At 55.7% G+C, this 23,569-nt stretch overlaps 2 protein-coding genes across 3 annotated transcripts; both read left to right on the forward strand.

Annotated features, from left to right (window-relative positions):
- The first annotated feature begins 3,741 nt into the window (after window positions 1-3,741).
- On the forward strand, window positions 3,742-15,308 carry RHBG (Rh family B glycoprotein). 2 transcript variants are annotated; one of them, XM_060031866.1, is made up of 11 exons: window positions 3,742-3,967; window positions 8,983-9,169; window positions 9,491-9,571; window positions 9,665-9,815; window positions 9,938-10,085; window positions 12,137-12,303; window positions 12,605-12,742; window positions 12,826-12,959; window positions 13,523-13,644; window positions 14,647-14,720; window positions 14,919-15,308. In XM_060031866.1, the coding sequence occupies exons 1-11, from the start codon at window positions 3,781-3,783 to the stop codon at window positions 14,985-14,987; spliced, it is 1,458 nt and encodes a 485-aa protein (XP_059887849.1). In that variant the 5' UTR covers window positions 3,742-3,780; the 3' UTR covers window positions 14,988-15,308. The 2 variants fall into 2 exon arrangements, with proteins under 2 accessions (XP_059887849.1, XP_059887859.1); XM_060031876.1 differs by lacking the exon at window positions 9,491-9,571.
- Window positions 15,309-17,939: 2,631 nt separating this feature from the next.
- LOC138414058 (uncharacterized) lies at window positions 17,940-21,906 on the forward strand. Its single transcript, XM_069540633.1, is given in 5 exon segments — window positions 17,940-18,087; window positions 18,512-18,638; window positions 18,729-18,924; window positions 20,379-20,658; window positions 20,661-21,906. Coding segments are annotated over 5 exon segments (1,236 nt in total). The 3' UTR covers window positions 21,146-21,906.
- The last annotated feature ends 1,663 nt before the right edge of the window (window positions 21,907-23,569 follow it).

Genomic DNA, 23,569 nt, shown 5'->3' on the forward strand with positions numbered 1-23,569 from the left:
CAGAGGCGCATGTGCCCATAGTATGTTGGAGTCAGCAACCCATTTGCCCTCTCTGCTCAGCCAATCAGAACAATAATAACCATATCTGTTGACTGCTTATGAAAATGCCAATGCTCTACATCAATTATTTGTAATCTTCGTAACACTTCCACAAAGGGAATATTATTACTCCTATAGATAAGGAAACTGAGACTCAAAGAGAGCTCAACAATTTGCTGAGGTCACACAGCAAAGATGTATTGAATGAAGGAAGGAATGAACAAACAAGTGTCTTACTGATTCTGGTGCTTTGCTGTTTTTCTCTTTTGTTCCCCATAAACACTGGGGATAGCTTGATGGAGCAAAAGGACCCAATTGGCTTTGGGGATTCCTGAGCCAAGAGAGCAGGGAATAGGGAGGAGGTGACCCCAGTAGAGAACAGCTCCAAGCAGCCCCGAGTTACTCAGTAACCCAAACCCTGGTCCCCGTGGACAGCCTGGCCAGGCTGGGCCAGGGCAAGCAGCAGACACCAGTTCCCCTTGGCCACCCTCAAGTGCCCAGCTGGTCACAGCTGGAAACTGGAGATGGAAGGTCAAAGATTGGGCAGACCCCAGGCCGGGCAGGATGGGAGCTGGTGACAAAGTTTGGGCCCTGAGAGGAGGTCGGGGTGGAGGAAGGGGTGAGAGGTGAAGCCCCCCCATTCCATCAGAGTTTTCAGGGCCAGAGAAGGCAGGAGGAAGGGCCAGGGGCCCTGACAGCACTTGGCAATCCAAAAGAAAACCATGGACTGAGATTCTCCATAGTGGGTGGTGGGCCAGGGGAGCCCTCACAGGTGTAGGCCTGCCAGGAGAGCCCTCAGAAGGGGCGGGTGGGCCAGGGGGACCCTCAAAAGGGGAGGACTGTCAGGGTTTTGCTCTCTGTTGAACCAGGGATGATACCAGATGGTACTCATTAGTTGTTAAAATACCAAGATCCAGGGCTTCCCTGGTGGCACAGTGGTTGAGAGTCCGCCTGCTGATGCAGGGGACACGGGTTCGCGCCCCGGTCTGGGAAGATCCCACATGCCGCGGAGCGGCTGGGCCCGTGAGCCATGGCCGCTGGGCCTGCGCATCCGGAGCCTGTGCTCCGCAACGGAAGAGGCCACAACACTGAGAGGCCCGCGTACCGCAAAAACACAAAACAAAACAAGATCCTCCTATAAAGATGGTATTTAGCAGTTCCCCAAAGGTCTCCAAGTATGCCCTCAAGAGGTTGGCCCAGCTATCCTGGCCCTTCCAGGAGGCTCCCTCTAGATCTCCCACAATCCAACAAATAAAGGGTTGACACCTGCCAGGTCTGTAGGCATCCAGGACCCAACCATGTTACACGTGTGGCTAGAACCTCAGGTCACAGCCCCAGGACCTGGCTTAGCGTTGACGCTAAGTGAATATTCGTTGAATGAATGAATGAGCAACAGAGGAGAGGGAAAATCAAAGATTCAGAGGAATTCAGAGAGACTAAGAGAGACAACAGGTGAATAGAGATGGAGGAGGCTGGCATCAGGGTAGAGGCTCCCAGAAGATGCTGGGAAGGCCCAGCTCACTCCTTCTTTCTCTCTCGCATTCTGCTGCTTTTGAAGACTCTTCCCCTTAAGGGCCTGTCCAGTCCCTGCCTGTGCAACCCAGGGCAACCCCTGCTCCCAAACAGGGCTCAGGAAGCAGGCTGAACTTTTGGGGCAGAAGGCTGGACCTGGGAGGATACCCCAGATGCTGAATTATCTGAGAATCATTATCCAAAGGCTGCTGACCAGACATCTTCTCCTCCCCCCCGCCCCACGCCACCACCGGCAGAGGAGCTAGAAAACAGCTATCTTGCTGACCAAGAAGTGAGAGAGAGTCTCGGGGCCAGGGGCCACCGAAGGCCAGAGAGGCTGCTCAGCCTGGTAGAGCAGTGCTATCAGAGGCAGCTACCACCCTCCCATGCCTGCCTGGCTGGGCACCTAGAATCCAACTGTACCCCAGAGCCCATGCTGGGCCAGAGGATCAGGACCCTGAGGGGAGGTAGGGAGGAGGTGAACTGGGGAGAGGGCAGAAGGAGAAGCAAGGAGGAGGGTCAGGGACCCCTGTCACTCCTGTCCCTTCCAATTCTCGAGAAGGGGCAACCCCCATTCCTAGGAGGAGCCCTACCCTGCATCAGTTCTGGGCAGTGGCTGGTCCCTATGGGCCTAGGCCACATCCCCTAAGAATGGCAGCTCCTCCTTCAGGCCGAGGTCTGAGACATCTTTGCAAATACCCACAAGTCCGTCCCACACAACAACCCCTTCAGACAGCTGGGGTTAGGCTACGGGTAGTGTAGACAGAGGGCCTTCCCCACCACCAGCCCCACTGGCCTTCACGTTTTCCTCTTTGAAGCCCCTGTGGCCTCTGGGAGTCAGAACCAATAATGTGAGGGTCCTCCATCTGTTTAGAGGTCTCCAGGGGCCTGGCACCCACTGGGTAGAGGCCACGTACCTCTGCCTGCTGATACCCACCCCTGGCCTCAGTTCCTGAGCACCCTGAACGTGTGCACGGTTTCTGCTTATGTGGGTCCCCTTCTTGAAACATCTCCTCTTCTTTCTTTCTTCACTTACTCAGTTTCTAGGTTGGCCTTCCAGGCTGCCTTCAGACACCACCTCCCGGGAAGCAATTCTCCATCTTTGTCCCCTCCCTCATCCCCACTCCTGTGGGTTCTGCAGCCTCTCCTCTAGGCCCCCAGAGCCTCTGTGATTCCCAGGGTCACACATTTACCCCAGTGGTAATTCAGTTCTCTCCTAGGTGTCTCTCTCCCAACTGGACAGTGGCTCCTGGAGGGAGGGGTCATCTGGTTCATCTCTGAAGCCTGGTTCACAGTAAGTGCTCAATTAACAGCTGCCTCCTCGCTGTCTATCTACCAGGACCCCAGCAGATGCAAATCTTGCTTGTGTAACAAGGGTCTCTTGACTCTTAACTGAGAAGACCCTCCTGCCATCTAGCTTCCCTTCTTTCCAGCTGCTGGGGCAGCCCAGACCCTCTCATATCCACACTGGACGTGCAGGGAACCCAAGTGTCAGTTGGCCCCTGCCCAGCCTGCTCGCAGGTCCAGCCTTCTGACCTACAAGTGTGGTGGGATGCAGACGCGGGTGAGGAGGCTGAGGCTTGGGAGTGGGGTAAGGAACTCAACTGTTGAGGCTCAGACCTCCCCGGCCAGGTTAATCATCAATGCCTAGAGAGCCGGCTGTTCTTTATCTCCGTTCCCTATCGCCTTTTCAGTTGGGCAAAAGATTGAGTAATCCCCTCTCCTCTCTCTTGTATTAACCCTGGAGGGGTTCGACCAGGGAAGTCTGAGCCTATAAGGCCGCTTATTCTTAGGGAAACACTCTCTAACAGCATGTTTGAGGGGGCGGGTGCCCTCCCTTCTTCCTCCCCCCCACCGCCCCCTGCGGTCCCGCAGCTGCGCCCCAGCAGGCAGAACACAGGGCGCCTCTCTAGGGTCATTTCCAAGGACCTGTCCCAACCGGAACGGCGCCAGGGTCAGCTGCCTCAAAGGAAAGAGGACTTGGGGGTACAAACGCCCCATCGCCTTCCACTCCTTGCCCCACCTCAGGCCTGGGACACCGCCCACCCTTCCCCGCCTCCCGGGCTGGAGCCAGGAACTGCGGGCAGGTAAGCCACCTTGTGGGCGGGGGCTGGCTTCAGTGGGCGGGGCCTGGCTCGAGTGAAACCTGCCCGGCCCGCCCGGTGAGTGTCTCCCAGAGCCGCGCGCCAGGAGCCCTAGCCGGAGACGGAGACTCGCAGCCTCTATCCCATGGCCGGGTCTCCCCGCCGCACCGCGGGCCGGCGACTGCAGCTGCCCCTGCTGTGCCTCCTCCTCCAGGGCGCCACCGCCATCCTCTTTGCGGTATTTGTCCGCTACAACCATGAAACCGACGCTGCCCTCTGGCACTGGCACAACCACAGTAACGCGGACAATGAATTTTACTTTCGCTACCCAAGTGAGTGCGGGTGAGGGCACGGGGAGAGCTAAGGCCCTAAGCTCCCCCGATGTCTTGGGAGGGAGCACTTGGATGCCCAGATCTAAGGTGCCCCAGATTTATTATAATAACACCCTTTCACTAGCGTCTGCCACGTTCCAGGTATTATGCTGAGGGCGGCACGTGCATTTTTTCTCCTTTAGTCTATGAAGTAGGCAAAGATGGGGAAACTGAGGCTCAGAGAGGTTAGGTGGCTGGTTCAGGGTCTTGCTGTCAGAATTGAGGGAGCTGGGATTTGAACCCAGATCTGAAGCCCCAGCTTTACCTACTCTCTTGTTGGCCTAGTTGGGCTTTGCTGGGCTGTTCAGAGACTTTGCCTTTCCTGGGGCCTCCACCCTGACCACAGGGAAAAAATCATCTGGGCAGGGGAGGTAGGGAGTGGGGCACAGGGGGCAGTGATGGTATTAGCTGTGAAGGCAGCCAAGACTAGTGGACTGAGACATTTCTTCCCCAGTCCCCCAAAGCTGGTCCTTCCAGAGCCAGAGAGAAAATGATGTAACTATCCACCAGCCAATCACAGAGTAGCAGCCCCCCAGCCCTGCGAAGAAGGCAAGGCAGGGTCATTAGCCCATTTCACCCAGGAGGAAGCTGAGGCTCCAAGGGGTTGTGATTTGTTCATGATCACCTACCATGTGAGTGACAGAGCTGGAACTAGGACTCAGCCATCCTCAGGTCCTAGCACCACAGCTCACCTGCCTGCTGACAAGGCCCAGGAAGGAGAAGGTTAAGCCCCTGCCCCCTGTTGTGGACAGAGCCTTTCCCTCAAGATTGGGGACCCAACCTTGTGACTCAGGCCCTGGGCAGCTGGGACCAGATCTCCCAGACTTCATCACAAATGTTTGACCAGGTCTCTAAGCCTCAGTTTTCCCCATCTGAGCAATGGGGAGAAAGATGCCTCCATTTGAAGGATATCCATTCAAATGAGGCCCAGAATGTGAGAATCTCCTATAAAAATCCCAGGCTGTTATTACCCTACTTTCTGTATGCAGAGCTGGTGGCAGTGTGTCCCCACCTGACCCTCTCCCAGCCCCAACCCCAAGAAAATGAAGCTCACAATGCTGAGGATAGAGAGGGTGAGGTGGAGGCTTGGACCTGGGCATAAAGTGCCAGAATACCGGCCATCCTAGGCCGAGGGAGGGCTACAGCTCCTCCCGCCCCACATTTCACCCCAATTCTGGCTGCATGAGGTGAGCCATGGGTGCTGGAATCAAAGTCAGAGCCACAGAGCTGGGATGGCAGACTCTTGGGGTCATACGTTTGTCCACAGAGATGGGGAGTTGGGCAGGGACAGTCCACAGGCTGAGAGAAGTAAGCTCTTGTCCTAGGGTCTGACCTGGCTGCCTGCCATGAACCCCCATTTGCTTCTCCCATGGGCCTCAAGGCCTCCAAGCCCTGCTTGCTTCACAGTCCTCCCTGAAACCCCCAACCTCTTATCCCTCTGCTGCAATGGTAGGCTCTCCTGGATGCACAGTTTTCCGTCCCTGGATTGCAATAAGAGGAATAGCAGTGGGAATCCTACCTCTTTTTCTGCACTAGGTTTCTATCCCTGTGGACTTGGGACCCTGGTGCAGGGATGGGTTGGGGAGGAGGGAGGTGTGAGGTCCCTGGAGCATGGGGCTTTGATGAGCCAAGTCTTCACCTATCCCTGTGTCCTGGAGAAGTGGTCAGGGCCAGAGGGTGGTGTAGCCACTGCCCTTTGATTTGGGAGATGAAAGAGAGTTTTGCCGCTGTTGTTTAGCTGTGGGACTAGCCAATGTCAAATGCGTGACTGCTCTGAGTATCTGTCTGTGACCTCTATAGGAAGGGCCTTTAGAGCTCATCTGATCCACTCCTCTCAGATGTGGAGAGAGAGCCAGAGAGGTCATGTGACTGCCCAAGATCACACAGCAAGTTAGCCAGCCTAGAACCGGGTCTCTTGACTCCCCATCTGCAGACTTTCCCCCACATTACAAACTTCTATCCTATGAGGCAAGTAATGGAAAATAAGAAAGGGGGAAAACTAATACAACATGTAAAGCAACTATACTCCAATAAAAAAAAAAAGAGAGAGAGAGAGAAAGAAAGAAGGGGAGAAACTAGGGGAAAAGACTAGGCATACAGGGGACACAGAAGCAAAGATGAGAAAGGGTTCTAAGAAAAAATATGGACAGGTTCTTTTTTATATATCTCTGAGACCTGACTTGCAAGGAGAGGGATTTAGGACAAATGGAATCAGGATTTTCTTGAGGTGGGGGCAGGGGGAAGCGACTGGGACCAGAGTGGTTTGTGACTTTTCTAGGAGAATACAGCCCTATCTGCCCTCTTAAAGGCACGTGGGGGTAGAGTGGTGGGGGCAGATGGCCTCCCCAGCTTACCACTCCCTTTTTCCTGCTTCTCACATTTTATATCCCCACTTTACAGATGAGGAAACTGAGGCTTAGAGAGGTTAAGTAGCTTGTCCAAGATCACACGGTGAGAAGTGGAGGGGGGAGGTGCTGGAATTTAAATCCAGCTCTGTCAGATGCTAAAGCCCCAGCTTTAACTGTCCCCTTGTCCCACAGTCTGACCTTGTTCAGGAGTCATCTGGTGCGGTTGGGGAAGGGCAATAAGGGAGGGAGGGAGGGTGATAGGTGGCCCTAGAGGGCTTTTATCTTCTCTCCAACCAAAGGTGCATGGGTTTGGTGGGGGTGGGGATGTGATGGAAAACAGGCTCCATCCTGCCCAACCCAGGGATCCCCTGAAGGGAATGTTGAGGGGTCATCTCATCTATGCCCCTGCCTCCAGCTGGAATAGCCCCTTACCCACCACAGTCCATGGAGAATGTCTGTGTGGAATGTTCCACAGAGTGGAATGAGTAAAGGAGATTTCTTGATGTTTAGACTCCAGGTGAAAGACCAAGGGATTGAGTTTTGATTCCAAACAAACCCGGGGTGGGAGATGTAAATATTATTGCCTTTTAAGACAAGTTCTAGAGCGGTTTCGGCATGAAATGGGCATGACCCAGCCCCTTTTGTTGCTTTGTTATCCTTGGGCAAAAGGACAGACCTGGCACCCCCTTTACCGTTTGCACAAGGAGAAAACAAGTCAGGCCGTGAGGCTATAAGAACTAAGGCTTCGGGCTGAGTTCTAAAAGATACTCTCCTTTTCTGTTGGGTTTTAAGATCTGAGAGGGAAGAGAGATCTGGGTGATTTGGGGAGTGAGTTGGGCTGGAAAAGTGGCACAGTGGTGGAGACATTTAGTGAGGCCAGCGGACCTCCAGACCCTCACCCACTTGGCCACTGGGGCTGGCAGCTGAGCTGTAGACCTCCAGTTCCAACATGCACCCCACCCTCTGCCAAGGGCTTGCAAACTCATTTCCTATCAGCCCATACACAGCACACACACACACACACACACACACACAAGCAGAAAAATTTGCTTCTCTCAAAGTCGTTGATTACATTCTAAAGTTCAGAAATAAATTTTTGGCTTGTTGGTCCTTCACCTTTAAACAAAAAAGGTGATTGTGATTTTCTTTCTTTGTGATCTGCCTCTTTGTACAAGACACGCGATCATTTACAACAAAAACGTGAATTAGAAAAGTATAGAAGCAGTACACAAATAAGGAACACTGTGAAGGCCTACAGTTGTTATAGTTGAAATTCCTGTAGCTCTGAGCGTCCAGGCAGCTAGGAAAAAGGGGTAATATGGTCAGTTATGTGTTCTCATCAGAACCAAGGAAGCCTCACATATGTGATTCTTTGATCTTTTGATGGCTGTCCTCCACCGACAGCTCTACATTCGCAGAGCCTGGTGCATGACTGCTTAGTAAACATCTATCACATGAATGAGGGAAAGCAAACCAGCTCCTGGTTCCTCAGGGGAAATGACATTTCCTAGTACTAAGTTCCAGGAGAAATTTCTCACATGGAGCTATGAAAGGAGAGTTTATGGTCGTGGTTGACCCTGTTTCTCAGTAAGTTATTTACAACAAATGCAATAATGCACTCAAGTGTTTCTCTAGTATTTCTCAATTAAAGCCAAAGATAGCACAGTATTATGGATACATAGACCCAAGACGAAGGAAACAGGACTAGATGCACTGGCTGAACATCATAGTAGGTTGTGTTTCAAACCCTATTTACAAGTAGATGGGGGGAGGGGTACAGAACAAACTAATACAAAAGCAAATTGTTGTATTTATCTCATTTTCACTATTACTGTTTATTATTTTAGATCTTTTTACACAGAATAGAAAGCAAACAGAAAAGACCCCAAATCTCCCTGCCCAGAAACCCCACCGACACTTAAAAAAATTCAAGTGATTCATCTATAAAATTAAAACATTCAAAGTATAGAAAGAAACAAACTATAGGGTAAAATCCTCCTTCCCGGAGTGGCCATATTGCACACCTCCAGGGGGCATTATTTGCTCCAGAGTTGTACAGCTCAGCAGCCCTGCCCCCTCCCTTCAATTTCTTTTCTCTGAGATAATCTCTGTTAACAATTTAAAGTTATTTTTGTAAATTAATTTATAAAATTTAAAATCCTGAAAATGGAGAGGTATAGATTCTGAAGTATGAGGAATGGAGGGTAGACATCAAGAAGGACTTCCGACAGAAAGGGAAAATTTAAGAAAACCCGGCAGGGGAAGAGAATTTCCAGCACAGAGGGCAGGGACTGTGCCAGGAAAGAACACAGGAAATGTTGGACTTCTCACTGGTTGTAAGCAACCCAGGGATAGGGCAAATGAGTGGGGCAGAGAAGAGAGCGGAAGGCTCTACTCTCTTGCTCTGACCTGGCGACAGCAGGGATGGTCTGGGTCCCACTGCTCCAAGCTGGCCAGCTCTGCATGGGGTATCCGGGCTGGGAGGCCGGCCATGTCCAGGGAGTTTTATAGGCTCGGCTCCAGCCTCAGGGCGGCCCTGGCTTGTGAGAGCTGGGGGCGCTGGCAGGATGGCTGATTGGTGGATGGGTGGCAGCCTGAGCAGCCCTGAATGCCCCCTCCACCCTGCAGGCTTCCAGGATGTACACACCATGATCTTCGTGGGCTTCGGCTTCCTCATGGTCTTCCTGCAGCGCTACGGCTTCAGCAGCGTGGGCTTCACCTTCCTCTCGGCCGCCTTTGCCCTGCAGTGGTCCACACTCGTCCAGGGGTTCTTCCACTCCTTCCACCATGGCCACATCTATGTAGACGTAGAGAGGTGGGCAGTGGCGGCCACCCTGGCTCCCCTGAGGTCTACCTGGGAGGCCCCTGTCCAAGGGACCCAGCTCAAACCCAGTCCCTCAAGTCTGCTCCCTGACCCAGGTTTTTGACCCATCCGTTGATTTCTTTTAGGAGCCCTGCCTATTCTGTTGCCTGATATCTTCTCCCATCCTCGAGCCCCACCTCCCCATTTCTTTAGGCCCCTTATTACCCAAGAGATGTTGGGAGGATAGATAGTGTCGTGGAAAAGGGCAGGGTTCAGAGGAGCTCTTGATTCAAGATCTGGTTCTTCCACCTGTTGTGGGCTTTGTTTGCTAAGGCCCAGAACCTCCCTGAGACTGTTTCCGCATCCACAAAAAAGGCGAGGTGATACCTTCTTGCCTACCAGGGAAGAGCTTAGGTGGGTAGGCTCATTGCCTCCTCCCCTCCCCCCACCCCCCAGGGCTGCCCTCGCTTCCAGCCCCCTCTCACCCTCCCCATCCCAACCCCCCAGCATGATCAATGCTGACTTCTGCGCTGGGGCTGTGCTCATCTCCTTTGGTGCCATACTGGGCAAGACTGGGCCGGCTCAGCTTCTGCTCATGGCCCTGCTGGAGGTGGTGCTGTTTGGCCTCAACGAGTTTGTGCTCCTTAGTCTCCTCAGGGTGAGTCTGGATGGGGATGGGGTGAGGAGTGGGAGTGGCCAGGGCCAGGCCCTGAGCAGGGAGGGCGTGGGGTAGGGGCAGGGGCAAGGGGCTGCCCCTCCACCTCAGCTCCACCTCCCCAGGTGAAGGATGCAGGAGGCTCCATGACTATTCACGCTTTTGGCGCCTACTTCGGGCTGGTCCTCTCCAGGGTCCTCTATAGGCCCCAGCTGGAGAAGAGCAAGCATCGCCAGGGCTCCGTCTACCATTCGGACCTCTTTGCCATGATTGGTGAGGCCTGCTGAGGTGTGGTGGGTACGGGGCCGGTTCATCTCCAGGCCTGGTCTTGGGGTGCCACCTAGAATCCTTGGGCCTCTGGCTGGGAACTCCCTACCAACTCGGATTCTTCCACCAGAGCCCCGGGAATCCGTGCTCACCATTCTCAGTAGTTTTATGACAGGTTCTTAGAACTCAGCACTGGGGTATGCACATGCCCTGAGATCCATCCTAGGGGCCTTTCTCAATCGAAGTCTGAGGGCACCAGTCTCTGTTGAAGACCTCCAGGGTCCCCACTACCGACAGTTAGATACCAGACTCCTCAGCCTGGCGCACCCACCCCTGCAGGATCTTGGCTACTCCTCCCCCCCTTGCCCCCTCCCCACTCACTCTCCCCACGCTCTCTCTCCAGCCAGACTCAGCTTCTCCCCATCTCTAACCTCCAGGCTTTTGTCCCTGGGGCTGCGTCCCACCTCCTGAGGTCACGTCCTCTCAGGGGATTTCCTGCACTCTCAAGGGGGAGGAGGAGAGGTCGTAGGTCACGCCGGCGAGCAGTAGGGTCTGACCTGCAAGCCCCATCATCACCACCTGTTTCTCCTAAGCGCATACCTCTGCCTTGGCCTCTGCTCCTCTCTCTTTATTCACTAATGAGTCAGGAAAGGAAATCCATATTTTATGGGTTTTTTTTTGCGGTACGCGGGCCTCTCCCGTTGCGGAGCACAGGCACCAGACGCGCAGGCCCAGCGGCCATGGCTCACGGGCCCAGCCGCTCCGCGGCATGTGGGATCTTCCCGGACCGGGGCACGAACCCGTGTCCCCTGCATCGGCAGGCGGACTCTCAACCACTGCGCCACCAGGGAAGCCTTATTTTATGTTTTTGAGGGTAGTATTGAGTAGTGACCGAAGTGCCCGTTCTTACATTAAAAAGAGACTGGTTTTGTATTTCTTGCTCACCTCTGGGTTTGTTGTGAAATAGAGCATGTGGAATCCTAGGTCAGCTGAGGCCTCCTTGCCCTTTGAGACTCAGATAAGTTTAGCTTGAAGTCCAAAGGCTTCCCCAAGATGTCTGTGCTTTCCTGCGAGGCTTACATTCTCAGATCTCCTCTGCCTCCCAGCTTCTTCCAGACAGGAAAACTGGCCTCTTCCTCGATTCCTCCCAAAACTCTTCTCAGAAGATGCATGTGTATGTGTGGTAGATTTTAATCAGACTGTGGAGGTGCAGAAGTTACATCGCAACCCAAGGACCACTCAGGACTAAGGGGCAGTCTCTCAAGCCTCTTTGCTCTGCTGACCCTACCCTACCGGGTCCCCAGCTCCCCTTCACCTGCCCTTGGCCCCTCCCCCTCTCCCTCCAGGACTGACCTGGGACCCGCAGGCAGGGCATATGTCCTTACCCCAGATGCGCAGGCCCAGCCCATCGGTGCTCATGGCAGGGCCCACCCTCTCCAGGGGGCAGTTGAGGTTATAAAACAAGTGATTTTCCTCTTATGTATATCAAGTACCAGATTAGTGCCTGACATGTGGTGCCCTTTGCCTTTTTTTTCTTTCCTTTTCTGATACTTAAAAAATCTCGGGCTTCCCTGGTTGGCGCAGTGGTTGAGAGTCCGCCTGCCGATGCAGGGCACACGGGTTCGTGCCCTGGTCCGGGAAGATCCCACATGCCGCGGAGCAGCTGGGCCCGTGAGCCATGGCCGCCTGGCCTGCGCGTCCGGAGCCTGTGCTCTGCAGCGGGAGAGGCGGCGGCAGTGACAGCCCCGCGTACCGCAAAAAAAAAAAAAAAATCTCAACCCCCTGTGGTTTTCAATCAAGGAGCTCCCTTTTGTGCCAGTACCCCGCGATAGCTACCATTTGTTGAACATTTAGTACTGGCTAGGCCATGCGCTATGCACTTGGGATGTATCACCTCATTTAGTCCTCACTTTATAAAGTGGGTATCACTATCCCCACTTCACAGATGAGAAAACTGAGGCTGCTGAGGGTAGGTGACTTGAGTGCAGTTACACAGCTTGTGCCTTGTGGGGGAGTCACCTCCTTCCTCGCATTCTGCCTGCCTGCCCACCATTTAGGGACCATCTTCCTATGGATCTTCTGGCCTAGTTTCAACTCTGCACCCACTGCGCTGGGGGATGGGCAGCATCGGTCGGCTCTCAACACGTACTACTCCTTGACTGCCAGCACCCTCAGCACCTTCGCCTTGTCAGCCCTTGTCGGGAGGGATGGGCGGCTGGACATGGTATGGGGGAGAGGCTTGGGAGAGGCAGAGGGAGGGACCGGGAGGCGGGGGAAGGATCGGAGACCCTGCAAGGAGGATTCTCCAGGGGAACAGGTAACGGCACAGGCATGGGGGCTCCATCTGCACTGGAGGCGTTGGGTCAGAGCATGAGGTGATGACAGGATAGCAGGAGAGTTAGAGGGTTAGATGGTGGGGGGACTTCAGAAGCAGTAGGTGCCACTGTGGTGGGCGGGGTTGGGTTGGGTGTGGGTGTGACGATCTGAAAGGGCCTCCAACGCCTTGTTCTTCTGTGCTCCCTTAGGTCCACATCCAGAATGCCGCACTGGCCGGAGGGGTTGTGGTGGGGACATCGGCTGAAATGATGCTGACACCCTTTGGGGCTCTGGTAGCTGGCTTCCTGGCTGGGACCGTCTCCACACTGGGGTACAAGTTCTTCACGGTACAGATGCCTCTTGGGCCCTGGGCAGAAGAGGGGGTCTTCGGAGTGCACACGAGACTCATTATTGTTGTCCTGTTCTCCAGCCCACCCTTGAGTCAAAACTCAAAGTCCAAGACACGTGCGGTGTCCACAACCTCCACGGGATGCCTGGGGTCCTGGGAGCGCTCTTGGGGGTCCTTGTGGCTGGACTGGCCACCCATGAAGCTTACGGAGATGGGTGAGTTCTCCCCACCCTCACCCCCCATCCCCAGTGGAATCGTTATCCCCCTTGAACTAAGTCCCTCACTCTCTTCCTCCTATTGTGGACCAACAAGAAAAAGCTGTCTATTTTTTTCATTCATTCATTCATTCATTCCTCTACCTCCTGGGAGCTGAAGAAACTGGAGTGAACAAGACTGGGGACTGCCTTCTTGGTCCTCACTCAAGTGCAGCAGAAGGTCATTGAACAAATGATTTCAATAGTGTTATTACTAAAGGGTCAGGTAAGAGATACTGACCCTTAGGATAGATTTTTGCACATCAGGGCTCAGAAAAGAGGGCAGGCAAAAGTGACCCTCAAAGTGAGCCTTGAAAGGTGTGAGGGTGTTGCTGGCACAAGGGAGGTGGGAGGGTGTTCCAGGCTATGGGCCTGACTGGAGCAAAGGCCCGGAGGTGACTCAGCCTGGCAGCTCCCTTGAGGCCCTTTTGGCCGCTGCAGGAAGCGGTGCAGTGCACTGATGCACTGACCAGCCCTGGCTCCATGCTCCATCCCTGTCTCCCCCCACTCTCCCCTCCCTGCAGCCTAGAGAGCGTGTTTCCACTCCTAGCCAAGGGCCAGCGCAGCGCGACGTCTCAGGCCATGCACCAGCTCTTCGGACTGTTTGTCACACTGATATTTGCCTCTGTGGGTGGGAGCCTCGGAGGTGAGTGACCTTGGCCTGGGGGGGAGGGGGGGGATGGGCGTTGTGAGGAGCTCCAGGGAGGGCAGAAGACAGAGGAGGGGATTTCTCTGGAGGAAGGGCCATTTCGTCCCATCCCCCTGCCATTCATTTACTCACAGGTATCTGTTGAGCGCCTACTTTGTGCCAGGTGCAGGGTGGGGTTGTACATTTAAGGGGTAACTTCCTCCAGATAAGTAGGACAAAGTGTGTACTTGCTCCCTTCCGATGCCAAGGGAAGGTGGGAAGCCTGCTAGGGGCCGACAGATCCCTCTCCTCTGTGGCTTCCCTGTGCTGCTCCCTCTGCCCACTAGAGGGCAGCCCAACCTCAGGCTGAGGCCCTGAAGCGTGTAGGGCTAGGGGCAGGGAGGGAAGAGCCCTGCCTGTCTCATCACTAGACTGGAGCACAAAAACCTTCCACAGAGGCAGCCTGCCCACTGATGCCAGGTCAGGCAGTCCTTCCTGATATCTGGCCTTAGTCCTTTTGGCCTTCAGAATAAAACGTCTGATTGAGTATCCCCACCCTCCTGCTCCCACCCTGAGATTTTCATTCTCAAACAAGGTTCAGCTCATTCATTCATTTAATTACTTACTCAATAAACGCTTTCTGCACCCCTCCTGGATAGGCGGCCACAGAAGGCTTATGAGCTGTGGTTCGTGACAGACTCACTATTTGGTCCGTTCCCAACTGTGCCAACTTGAATAAGTTATTTAACTTCTGTAAGCCTTGGCCCCCTTCTCTGTAACAGAGGGATCATATTCACCTTGCAGGGTTGCTGTGGTTGCTTAAGGAGGGCAATGCACGTCAAGCACTTTGCATAGGGCCTAGCAAAAGTCGGTGCTCGATAAATACCACTGTGATATGCCTGTGCCGGGCATCGCGTTGACCTCATGCCTCCTGGCTCCTCTGTGCCCGGTGGTATTGAGTGGCAGTCTCCCCCATGGGGTTGGCAAAAAGCCTCACACATGATCCCCTACTGCCACCAGGGCTCCTGCTGCGGCTGCCCTTCTTGGACTCCCCGCCAGACTCCCAGTGCTACGAGGACCAGGTTTACTGGGAGGTGAGATGTGGTTGCAGCCCCTCAGGCCCATGGGGCTCTCTCACCCTCCAACCTTCCCTTCCCTGCCGCACCTCCTCTGATCCAACGTGCCTCTTTCCTTCCTCGCTTGTCTCTTCTCCTCTGGGGTCCCTCCCTGAGCTGTGGTCTCCAGCCCCCTGGAGCTGCCCCTTCACCTGCTCCTCCATCCTTGCCCTCCAGGTGCCTGGGGAGCATGAGGATTTAGCCCAGGGACCTCTGAGGGCAGAGGAACTGGAGACTCGGGCCTAACTTGCTTCCAGGACTTGAAAGGACGCTCTCCTTTTAGAATATGATGGCTGGCTACCGTTGGGAAGCTTTTCTTTTCTAGTTCCCATCACTTCTGCTGCAAGAAAGAAGACAGGAGCCGGAAGGAGCCTCCTTACCATAGGCAGCATTGGGGAAGGGGCTGTAACTAGTGTGGTGAGGGGAGAGCCTCACACAGCCCCACCCCACCGCCCCACGCCCTGCAAGTGAGGCACCCAAGTGACTGCTGATCCACTGGACCAGCATCACTCCATTACAGTGAAGCCTGAGCCAGGGCCTGAAGGTGATAAATACCACGGTCACCGAGGACTCTCACTCCTTTTTATGTGCACTTGGAATTTGGGGGGCTCCTCCTACCATCTAACTCACAATTTTGGAACCTCGGGTGAGAAAGGACCTTAGTGGTGACAATATCCTGCCTCCCTGGGTCCATGGAACTCGCCCTAGGATGCCGTGTTCTGCTAGGTGGATGCCCAGACTGGGCTTACCTGCCTCCAGAGACAGGAAGCTCATTCTCCTGCAGCAAGTGTGTGTTTGTTATAGGACAGACAGCTCAGGCTCCTGGAGAGCTCTTCCTATTCCAGAACGGCTGCCACTCTGACCCTCAACTTGGGTGGCCGCTGAACAGAGTAGGAAGAGGGCCCCTGCTGGGACTAAGAGGGGCATAAGGAGTTCTTTGCCACTAACTCCTCAGAAGCTGGAAGCAGCCAGCCCCCAGGCACCAACTTATGTCCCTGTCCCGAGTCTGAGGAGTGGGGACTAGGAAGGGCAAATGAGTTGCTGCAGAGAATGGGGCTTCCGTCAGCCCGAAGCCATCTGATCACCAGAGGGCGCTCCAGACCCAGCAGAGGAAGATGCGGCCTTTCTTGCCCCTCCATCCTCTACCAAGAATGGGAAGTCCTTCCTACAGCCTAACGGCATCCCTGTCTGCTTCAGCTCTGGTCCTCACTATTCATGCCACAAGGCTTTTCTGAGCTCCCAGTCCCCACCACATGTCATTCCAGATCTCTCATTCAACAGAGAATCCATCCTGCCAGTAGACCAGAGCTCCTTTCCCAGCCCTGAAGTACTGGGACCCCCCTCTGCCCTCTCCTGCTCTTCCCTTCTGGCAGGAGTGAGCATGACTAGAGACCTCTTTCTCAAAACCAAAACCCATGCACACGTAGGAACCCAAGGAGGGATTGCTGAGGCCTAGTTCTGGGACAGGGGCAAAAGGTGCCCCCACAAGGCTCCATCCTCACTGTAGCTGAAGGGACTGAGTCTGGCTGGGGAAAGAGGTCAAGCACAGAGTTGAAGAAAAGCTGAGGAACAAGGAGGGAGTTTGAGAGAGAAGTGCCCCATGGGGACCACGCCTGCCCATGTGGCCCAAATATATTTGGTATATCCCTCCCCTTGAGCTCCCCTCCTTCCTCCACAGCCTCCCCTGACCATTGCTGGCTGGGGTAGGTATGTTGGAGGGAGATCCTTGTGCTGAGGCAGGATGACTGCTGAGATTGCAAAAAGGTACCCTGTCCTGTCAGCCCCTGCTGGGAGGGAGTCTGGGCAAGCAGAGGCCCATCCCCCATTTCACCCTGCAGAGCCATGGCTCTGCCTCTGCATGGATCCAGGTACAGCCAGCTGACCTGTTCTGCCCCCGAGCTCTCTGAGCAGTCCTCAAACAGAGATCTGAAAGACTTCTAGGAAGGAGAGACTTAAGGATAAGACCCTCCCTGCCCTTGCTTATCCTGGGTGGGAAAGGCTACGAGTATTCATTTATTACGCATACCACCAACATTTTCCCACTTGATCCTTTCCTTCTACTCTGGTTCTTTCTTGACCACAACCAACTCCCCTCCAGGCTTGACAGAAAGGGGCTGCTCTAGCCTAGGCTGGTCATTGCTACCATCTCAATCCAGGGAGGCTTCCTGGAGAAGTGACAACTGAACCCTCCCTGGGAGAGGGCAATTACCCAGCCAGCTTCTAAGGGAGGAAAGGCTACAGTTCCTAGGGTGGCCCACCAAGAGATCCCTGAGAAAGGGTGATGGCTGCCCGACAGGAGATGGCCCTGAATATCCCCTAACCAGACAGTTCAGGCTCCATCACCCCCATAAAGCCTCTCACGGCCTGGGAGATGCTGCTGAGCTCTACTGCAAGATACAGCACCCTAGGGCTTCCCTGGTGGCGCAGTGGTTGAGAGTCCGCCTGCCGATGCAGGGGACACAGGTTCGTGCCCCGGTCCGGGAAGATCCCACATGCTGAGGAGCAGCTGGGCCCGTGAGCCATGGCCGCTGAGCCTGCGCGTCCGGAGCCTGTGCTCCGCAACGGGAGAGGCCACAACAGTGAGAGGCCCGTGTACCACAAAAAAAAAAAAAAAAAAAAGATACAGCACCCTGGCTTCATGGCTCAGGGGACTCTGTCCTGGACTGAACTCTCCTAAACCAGGCCCTTGGTTTTTCCCTCTGCATTTCCTCCTCTCCCTCCCCCAGCTTTTCCTGCAGTGCCTAGCACCCTGGCGGGCAGTCCATAGATTGTTCGGTCCAAATGATGGACTGAGCCATCATTACTGGTTTGGGTCTGGGGGGTGATCGTCCCATTACTGCTTTCAGGCAGGGAGCTCAGAGGGCAGGGAAGGCAGGTATCCTTGGAGCCTCTCTGCTTCACCAAGGCTAAGCCCCTCCCCCATCTTTCCTGTAGCCCCTGGCTCAGCACCATTGGTTCCCCACACGGTGGCCCATCCATTCAGGCTGGGTTGACAGGGTGACAATGAACAGGTCAAGGAGATGGCGGGGACAGGGGCAAAGGGAGCTCCTTCCTCACCCCTTCAGGACAATGAGGCCTCTGCCCCTCAGGGACAGCCCCTCTGATCACCGCCATTATCACTCTCAATGCAGGACAATCAGACACTTGCCCACTCATGAACTCCGTCTGTCCAGCCCCAGTGCCTGAGCTCGGGGGACAATGATGGACGAGGACACTTGGCCCCTGCTCGCCTCCCAGGGCCCCACTGATGGGGAAGGTTGGCTGCGCTGGGGTCAGTGTCAAGCCAGCAGAGCCAGAGGCATTAGGAAAGGGTTTCTGGAGGTGGAGCTGTACGGGCTTGGCACAAGTATGTGTGGGCGACAACAGAGCTTCCTGCCCAGACATCTGGCTGGGAGGTCCAAGGTTCCCCACGCGCCTCAGGGTGCTTCTGTGCCTGTGTGGCCAGAGCCCCCTGGGCCGGGCCGGGAGCTAGAGCTGCTCCTCTGACCTCTGGAGGACCTGGCGCCCTGAACCTGCATAGCCTGGGGAAGGCCTGAGATGCCCCGTTATTGGGATTCAAATCACGGCGCATGGTGGCCCCAGCTCAGGGAGGAATTAGACACGGCGTGGGTGTCCGAAGTGGGGGTCGGTGGCGGTCCCGGGACAGACTAACTCGGCAGCCGCGTCCCCCGCCCCACCTCACCCCAATATTTCTCTCCCACCGTCACGATCTCCCCCGCCCGGCTCTGCGCGCCCCGTCTCCTTTGTCTGGTCCTCCCGCCCGCTCCCAGCCGGGTCCTCCGCGCCGCCCCGCGCGCCCCGGCCCGTGCGCCCGCCGGCGCTGCCGCCGCCGCCCGGGAACAATGCGGGCCAATGTCTCCGGGCGGGCGAGCGGGCTATGCAAATGTCCAACGGCCTGTGAGAATCCCCCTCTGCCGCCGCCCCGGCTTCCACCGCCTGAAAGGGGCTGGCGGCCAGGCCCGGGTGGGGGAGGCCGTCCCTGCATAGGGATGAGCTGTCTTCCCGGAGCGCCCGCCCGGGACAGAGCGCTATTGTCTCCGTGCCGCCGTCTGATCGCCGATCGGAGTTCGCCAGCCCGGGGAGGAAGGAAGAAGGCGACCCAAACCACGCCTTGGGGCCAGGCAGGGGTGGTCACCTGTTCCCTCCATACCTACTCAACTCCCCAAAGAGCCTTGACTTTGGGGTCAGACCTTGGTGGGCCCCCAACTTGGCACCCCACTCACACAAATCAGTTCATTTCTGAGCCTCGTCTCTTGGAGGTTAAACCTAGCCTATAGGTGATGCTCTTCCCATCCTCCCTACCTGTTAACTGCCCTCTCCATCTCCATCCATTTTTTCACATTACATTGACCAGAGGTGTCTCTGGAGCCAGTTCCCTTCCAGAACCTTGAGGGAAATACTCATAGTTTCCCCAAAGCAGGTTACTGGACAGAGATGCCCCCGAGGGATCCTCTGTGACTCGTGAGCCCCAGGCCCAGTCCAGGCCTCCTTCCTGCTTCCTTCTGCTGCCACCACCAGTTAAGAAGGCCCACCGTTTACTGGGAGAAGCCCTAGCCATGCAGGACTGAAAGAAACTTCTCCAGTGATGTAGAGGTGCGGGGGAGTGGTTTGCCACAGAAAGTCCCCTCCCACAAGTGAAACGTGCATCCCTCTACCCCCAGCCCAGGAGCTTGTGCCCATCTAACAGGTGGTATTGGCCCAACACTGGATAGTAGGCAAGGGACCCTATGCGGGAAGCAGAGTCCATTCTAGCTGGGAACTTGGCCTCTGCTCTTGTGTGCTTACAGGCTGAGCTCCAGTAACTGGGCTTTCGACTCTGCAAGGTGCAGGACCCGATTCCACCTTTTCTAAACTCCCACACAGGCTCATGATCAAGGGCTGATGCCACTCAGGTGGGAGCTATTTCAGAGATGGTGCCTGGGCCCTTGAAACAGTGATGCTTCTGAGGCTCATAAGGTTTTCGGGGCAAAGTCAATGGGGGCAACATCAAAATGAGAACTGTCCCAGGAAGTCCAGGTTTTCAGTTCCAGTAAGGCAGGAGAGGGTTGAATGGGGAGAGGAGGGAGGAGACGCTGGTAGGGCAGGCAGTCTTCCGGGAAGCAGGGCTTCTAGTGCTGCCTCAGAGGCCTGTTCATTTCTGGTTTGGCCCAGGCTTTTCCTAAGACGGAGCACTTCCTTCTGTCCTCCTGGCCTCTGTGACGAGATCCAGGTACAACATGCGTGGCAACTCCATTCTGGGGAGGTGGAGGTGCAGTGCGGGCAGTGGAGCCTGGCCTCCTGGGATAGCAGTTGGGAGACAGATAAGAGGAAAGTTGGGGTCAGGGGATGTGGGCTGGGAGCTGAGGCATTTTATGGTGCCAGGGAAGTAGCCAGAGTCCTGTCCACCCCCACTCCCCACCTTTGGAAGTGGGCCCCCCTCCAACTCCTCACTGCATCTCTGCTCCAACCTGGAACCCTCCAAAACATTCTGACCTGGGGCTGCCCAGCCTCATGGAAACTCCTCCGGGGACCCCAAAAGCCACATCTGAAAGAAGCCAAACCCAGGTCCCTGCACGTCTCCACACATGGCTAGAGGCTCCACCCGCCTGAGCCCCAGAACACATCCTTCCTCCCATGACCCTCCCTCTTCTCTTCCAGGACATTTGCAGGTTGTCCCCAGAAGAGGTTGGACCAGAGATGCCTGCTCTGAAGGGGGCCCTCTCTCTCTCTCTGGCCTGGATTTCTGGAGCTCTCTGGGCCTGCTCTGGATGGTCTTTGGAAGGTCCCTGGGCAGGACCCAAGCAGACCCATCCTGGCTCTGAGGCTGAGAGAGGAAGTGGGCTTTGTTGTGCTGGGGCATCGGCTGGATTCTTAAGTTCGCTTTTCCCACCCTGCTCGTCTTGGCAGGGGAGCCCTCAGCTGGAGAAGATGCCCCCCCCACCCTAGTGTCCCCTCCTCCCCAGCTCAGCACCATCCATCTCCGTCTCCCCAGAGCGAGGAATGTGGCTCCGGGACACTGCGGGGCTTGTTCCCAATCCCCTTCTAGCTCATTTCACTTGGGCTTTTACAGGCGCGCCTTCATCCCACAGGCTGCTGTCTGGGTTCTGGCTCTGACGGCGCAGACAGAGATCTCCCCTCCTCCCTGCAATTCCTCACGCTTCATTTTGTCCCAACACCATCTGAGGAGGCTACGCCGTGGGGGGTCAAGGAGCCCTGGTGTGGGAGCCGGTGGGGGCAGTGTCCCCCTTCTTCCCAGCCCTCCAGCCACTCAGCTGGCCTCTGCTGGAGCCTACAGCTGCACGGTATCTGCAAGCTATGCACAGGGTCTGCAAGCCATCCATCCCCTCACTAGCATTCCTGTCCGCGCCCCGCAAGCCTCGATTATTGGTGGAATTAGTACCGGGCTTCTTGTTGGCAGTTGCTAATTAAGACCATTTTTAAACGTGGTTATTAATGCTGCAGAGGGCTGTAGCCGCCGGCATCTATCACCCGCACCGCTGGCGAGGTGCTGGCTCAGGATGGCTCCCGCCTGCCTCCATGTTGCCCCACCAGGCTTCAGGTCTTCGAGGCAAGGGTTGGTGGATACAGAAGTTCGGAGGGGGTTTAACTGAGCCTTCCAGAGAAATGGAGGGGCCGCCTTCACTCCAGGGTGCCCCCAAACTGGAACCGTGAGTGTGTGTGTTGGTTGGGGGGGGCACTGTGTGAGCCACGTGCTGCCAGTATCTTTCTTCCCCAGAATGTTCAGGGCTGCGTCAGGATGGAGCTCATGAAGACTCTAGGGAGAGCTTGGGCCATCCCCTAACGTGCCCCTCTGCTCTCCAGCAACCCAAATACCGGCTCTGCCTTGAGCCAGGTGAGGGGGACCATTTCAGTGAGACCCTCCATATAAAAGGGGGTGATGTATCCGAGTGGAGCACTTACCTCACAGTTTGTGGGTACCTACCAGGTGCCAGGCCTTAGGGATCCTCTCATAAATAAATCACCCTTCCAGGGCACTGTCCCAAATCCCTCCAGACTGGCTGAGGTCTGCCTCCTCTGTAGACCCCCTCACCCCCTTTCACGCTTCAGCCAGCCTCACAGCGTGTTGTAACGAGCTATTCATTTTTACCTGCTCACCCCCACTGGACCACGCCTTGCTCAAGGACAGCGGCTGCATGTTGCTTACTGCAAACAGTAAAAGTCTTTGTTGATTCAGCCTTCTGGCCCCGCTCCCTCCTCTCTGACCTCCAGCCTTGGCCTTCCAGAGCAGGATGTGTGGCACGGAGCCTCTGGCCCATTTTGCCTCGGTTGGACCCAGTCAGCCAGGACTCGGAGGAGGTGTATGTGGCCTGGCGTGCAGGGCTGGGCCTCTCAGGGGCCTTCCGAGGGAGCTGGTCCGCTCTCAGCAGGCCTGTCTGGGCTTCCCCTCCGGCCCAGCCTGGCCGCTGCACCCCTCCCTCTCCACCCATGTCCGGAGAGGCGGCCCAAGGCGGCTCAGGAGAGCTTGGGAAGGCACCCTCCCCCATACACCTGCTCTTCCCCATTCTTCTCCATGCGGATTTTACTGTCTTGACCCTTTCCTGCAGCTTTTGAAGGAAGGATCCACCAAGACTCTAGTGTCCCCGAATCCAGGAAAAGAGAAGAGGAAAAAGAAGTCCTGGAAACAAAACCCCTCCAACAACCTTAAAGTAGGAGAGATTGGTTGGAAGCCTTTTAATCCCTTAATCCCTCTCAGATGGGCCTTGAGACGTTAATGATTTTCCTAATTATTCCCTCCCATTTTCCCATCGCTCTGTAAGGACTTTCGAGAGGAGTGAAATTCCGAGTGAGCGGGTGTGGGATGAATGGTGGGCCCACCTCCCCCCGAGATCGAGCCCAGAGTCCAGGCGGCTGGGGAGGTGGGGGAAGTCGAGGAGCGCTCCAGCTGGGGGCTAGGGCTTCCCTGCCACTGACACCCGTGTGCAAGGCGGGCCTGGGACAATGGGGCTGTCGGGGGCTGCCTGAGAGGGCCAGGTGTGGGGCTGGGGTCCCCTCAGTGTGAATGGCCCATTATCCTGCCTAGAGGATGGGAGTGGAGGGTCTCTTTGTGTCCCCCAGGAAAGGCCCCTCTGGGTGATAATCACCCTGGGAGGGAGGTGGATGTGGTGATAAGGGTCTTTGGAGGGGGCCAAGCCTCCTCAGAGAACAGTTGGCCATTCAGGCCTTTGACCCTTCTCTTGTTTCCAGCAGCCTGGGATCCTGTGGCCCATCCATGGGGGTGGGGGTGAGGGGGAGGCCAGCAGACATGGCCTGGCTCTGAGCTCAAGCCCCCTCCCCATCACCGTAGTCTGCTACACTAAGTTTGGGGGTAACCTGCAGGAAACCACCCCCAGACCCCCTTCCCAACCCCTACCTAGTCTTGGGTACCCTGGGGCCTTGCCTCACCTCCACCAAGACACTGAGTTTCTGAGAGTAGACCTTGATCCTGGCGTGTTGCTCTACTGTATAAAGCACTCGCAGAGATTCTCATTCCACCTCTACAAACTCCCTGTGGGGTGAGGGCATCAGCCTCATTTCACAGATGACAAAACTGAGTTTCGGAGCAGTGAAGGGACTCGTGTGAGCTTACACAGCCAGTAGAGGCAAAACTGAGATTAGAGCCTGATCTTCCGATCCTAGGCGCAGGGCTTTTGCACCTGCTCCCTCTGCCTGGAATGCTCACCTCCCTAATGACCACATGGCTGGCTTCCTCATCTCCTTTGGTCTTTGCTCAAATCACATCCTCCATGAAAGGAGAAGTCTGGAGTTTCCTGAAAAGTGACACGGGAGGTGGGGGAGAGTAGGTGGAGGTGCAGATGGAACGACCGGCCGTTGTTGAAGCTGGATGAGGG

The sequence above is a fragment of the Delphinus delphis genome, chromosome 1 (genome assembly GCF_949987515.2).
Source record: "Delphinus delphis chromosome 1, mDelDel1.2, whole genome shotgun sequence".
In the NCBI taxonomy this organism is placed as follows: Eukaryota; Metazoa; Chordata; class Mammalia; order Artiodactyla; family Delphinidae; genus Delphinus; species Delphinus delphis.

Coding starts and splice junctions, on each gene's coding strand:
- RHBG (XM_060031866.1), top strand. CDS start 3,781: ATGGCCGGGTCTCCCCGCCGCACCGCGGGCCGGCGACTGCAGCTGCCC. Junction 12,960..13,522: donor CATGAAGCTTACGGAGATGG/GTGAGTTCTCCC, acceptor CCCTCCCTGCAG/CCTAGAGAGCGTGTTTCCAC. Junction 13,645..14,646: donor TGTGGGTGGGAGCCTCGGAG/GTGAGTGACCTT, acceptor TACTGCCACCAG/GGCTCCTGCTGCGGCTGCCC.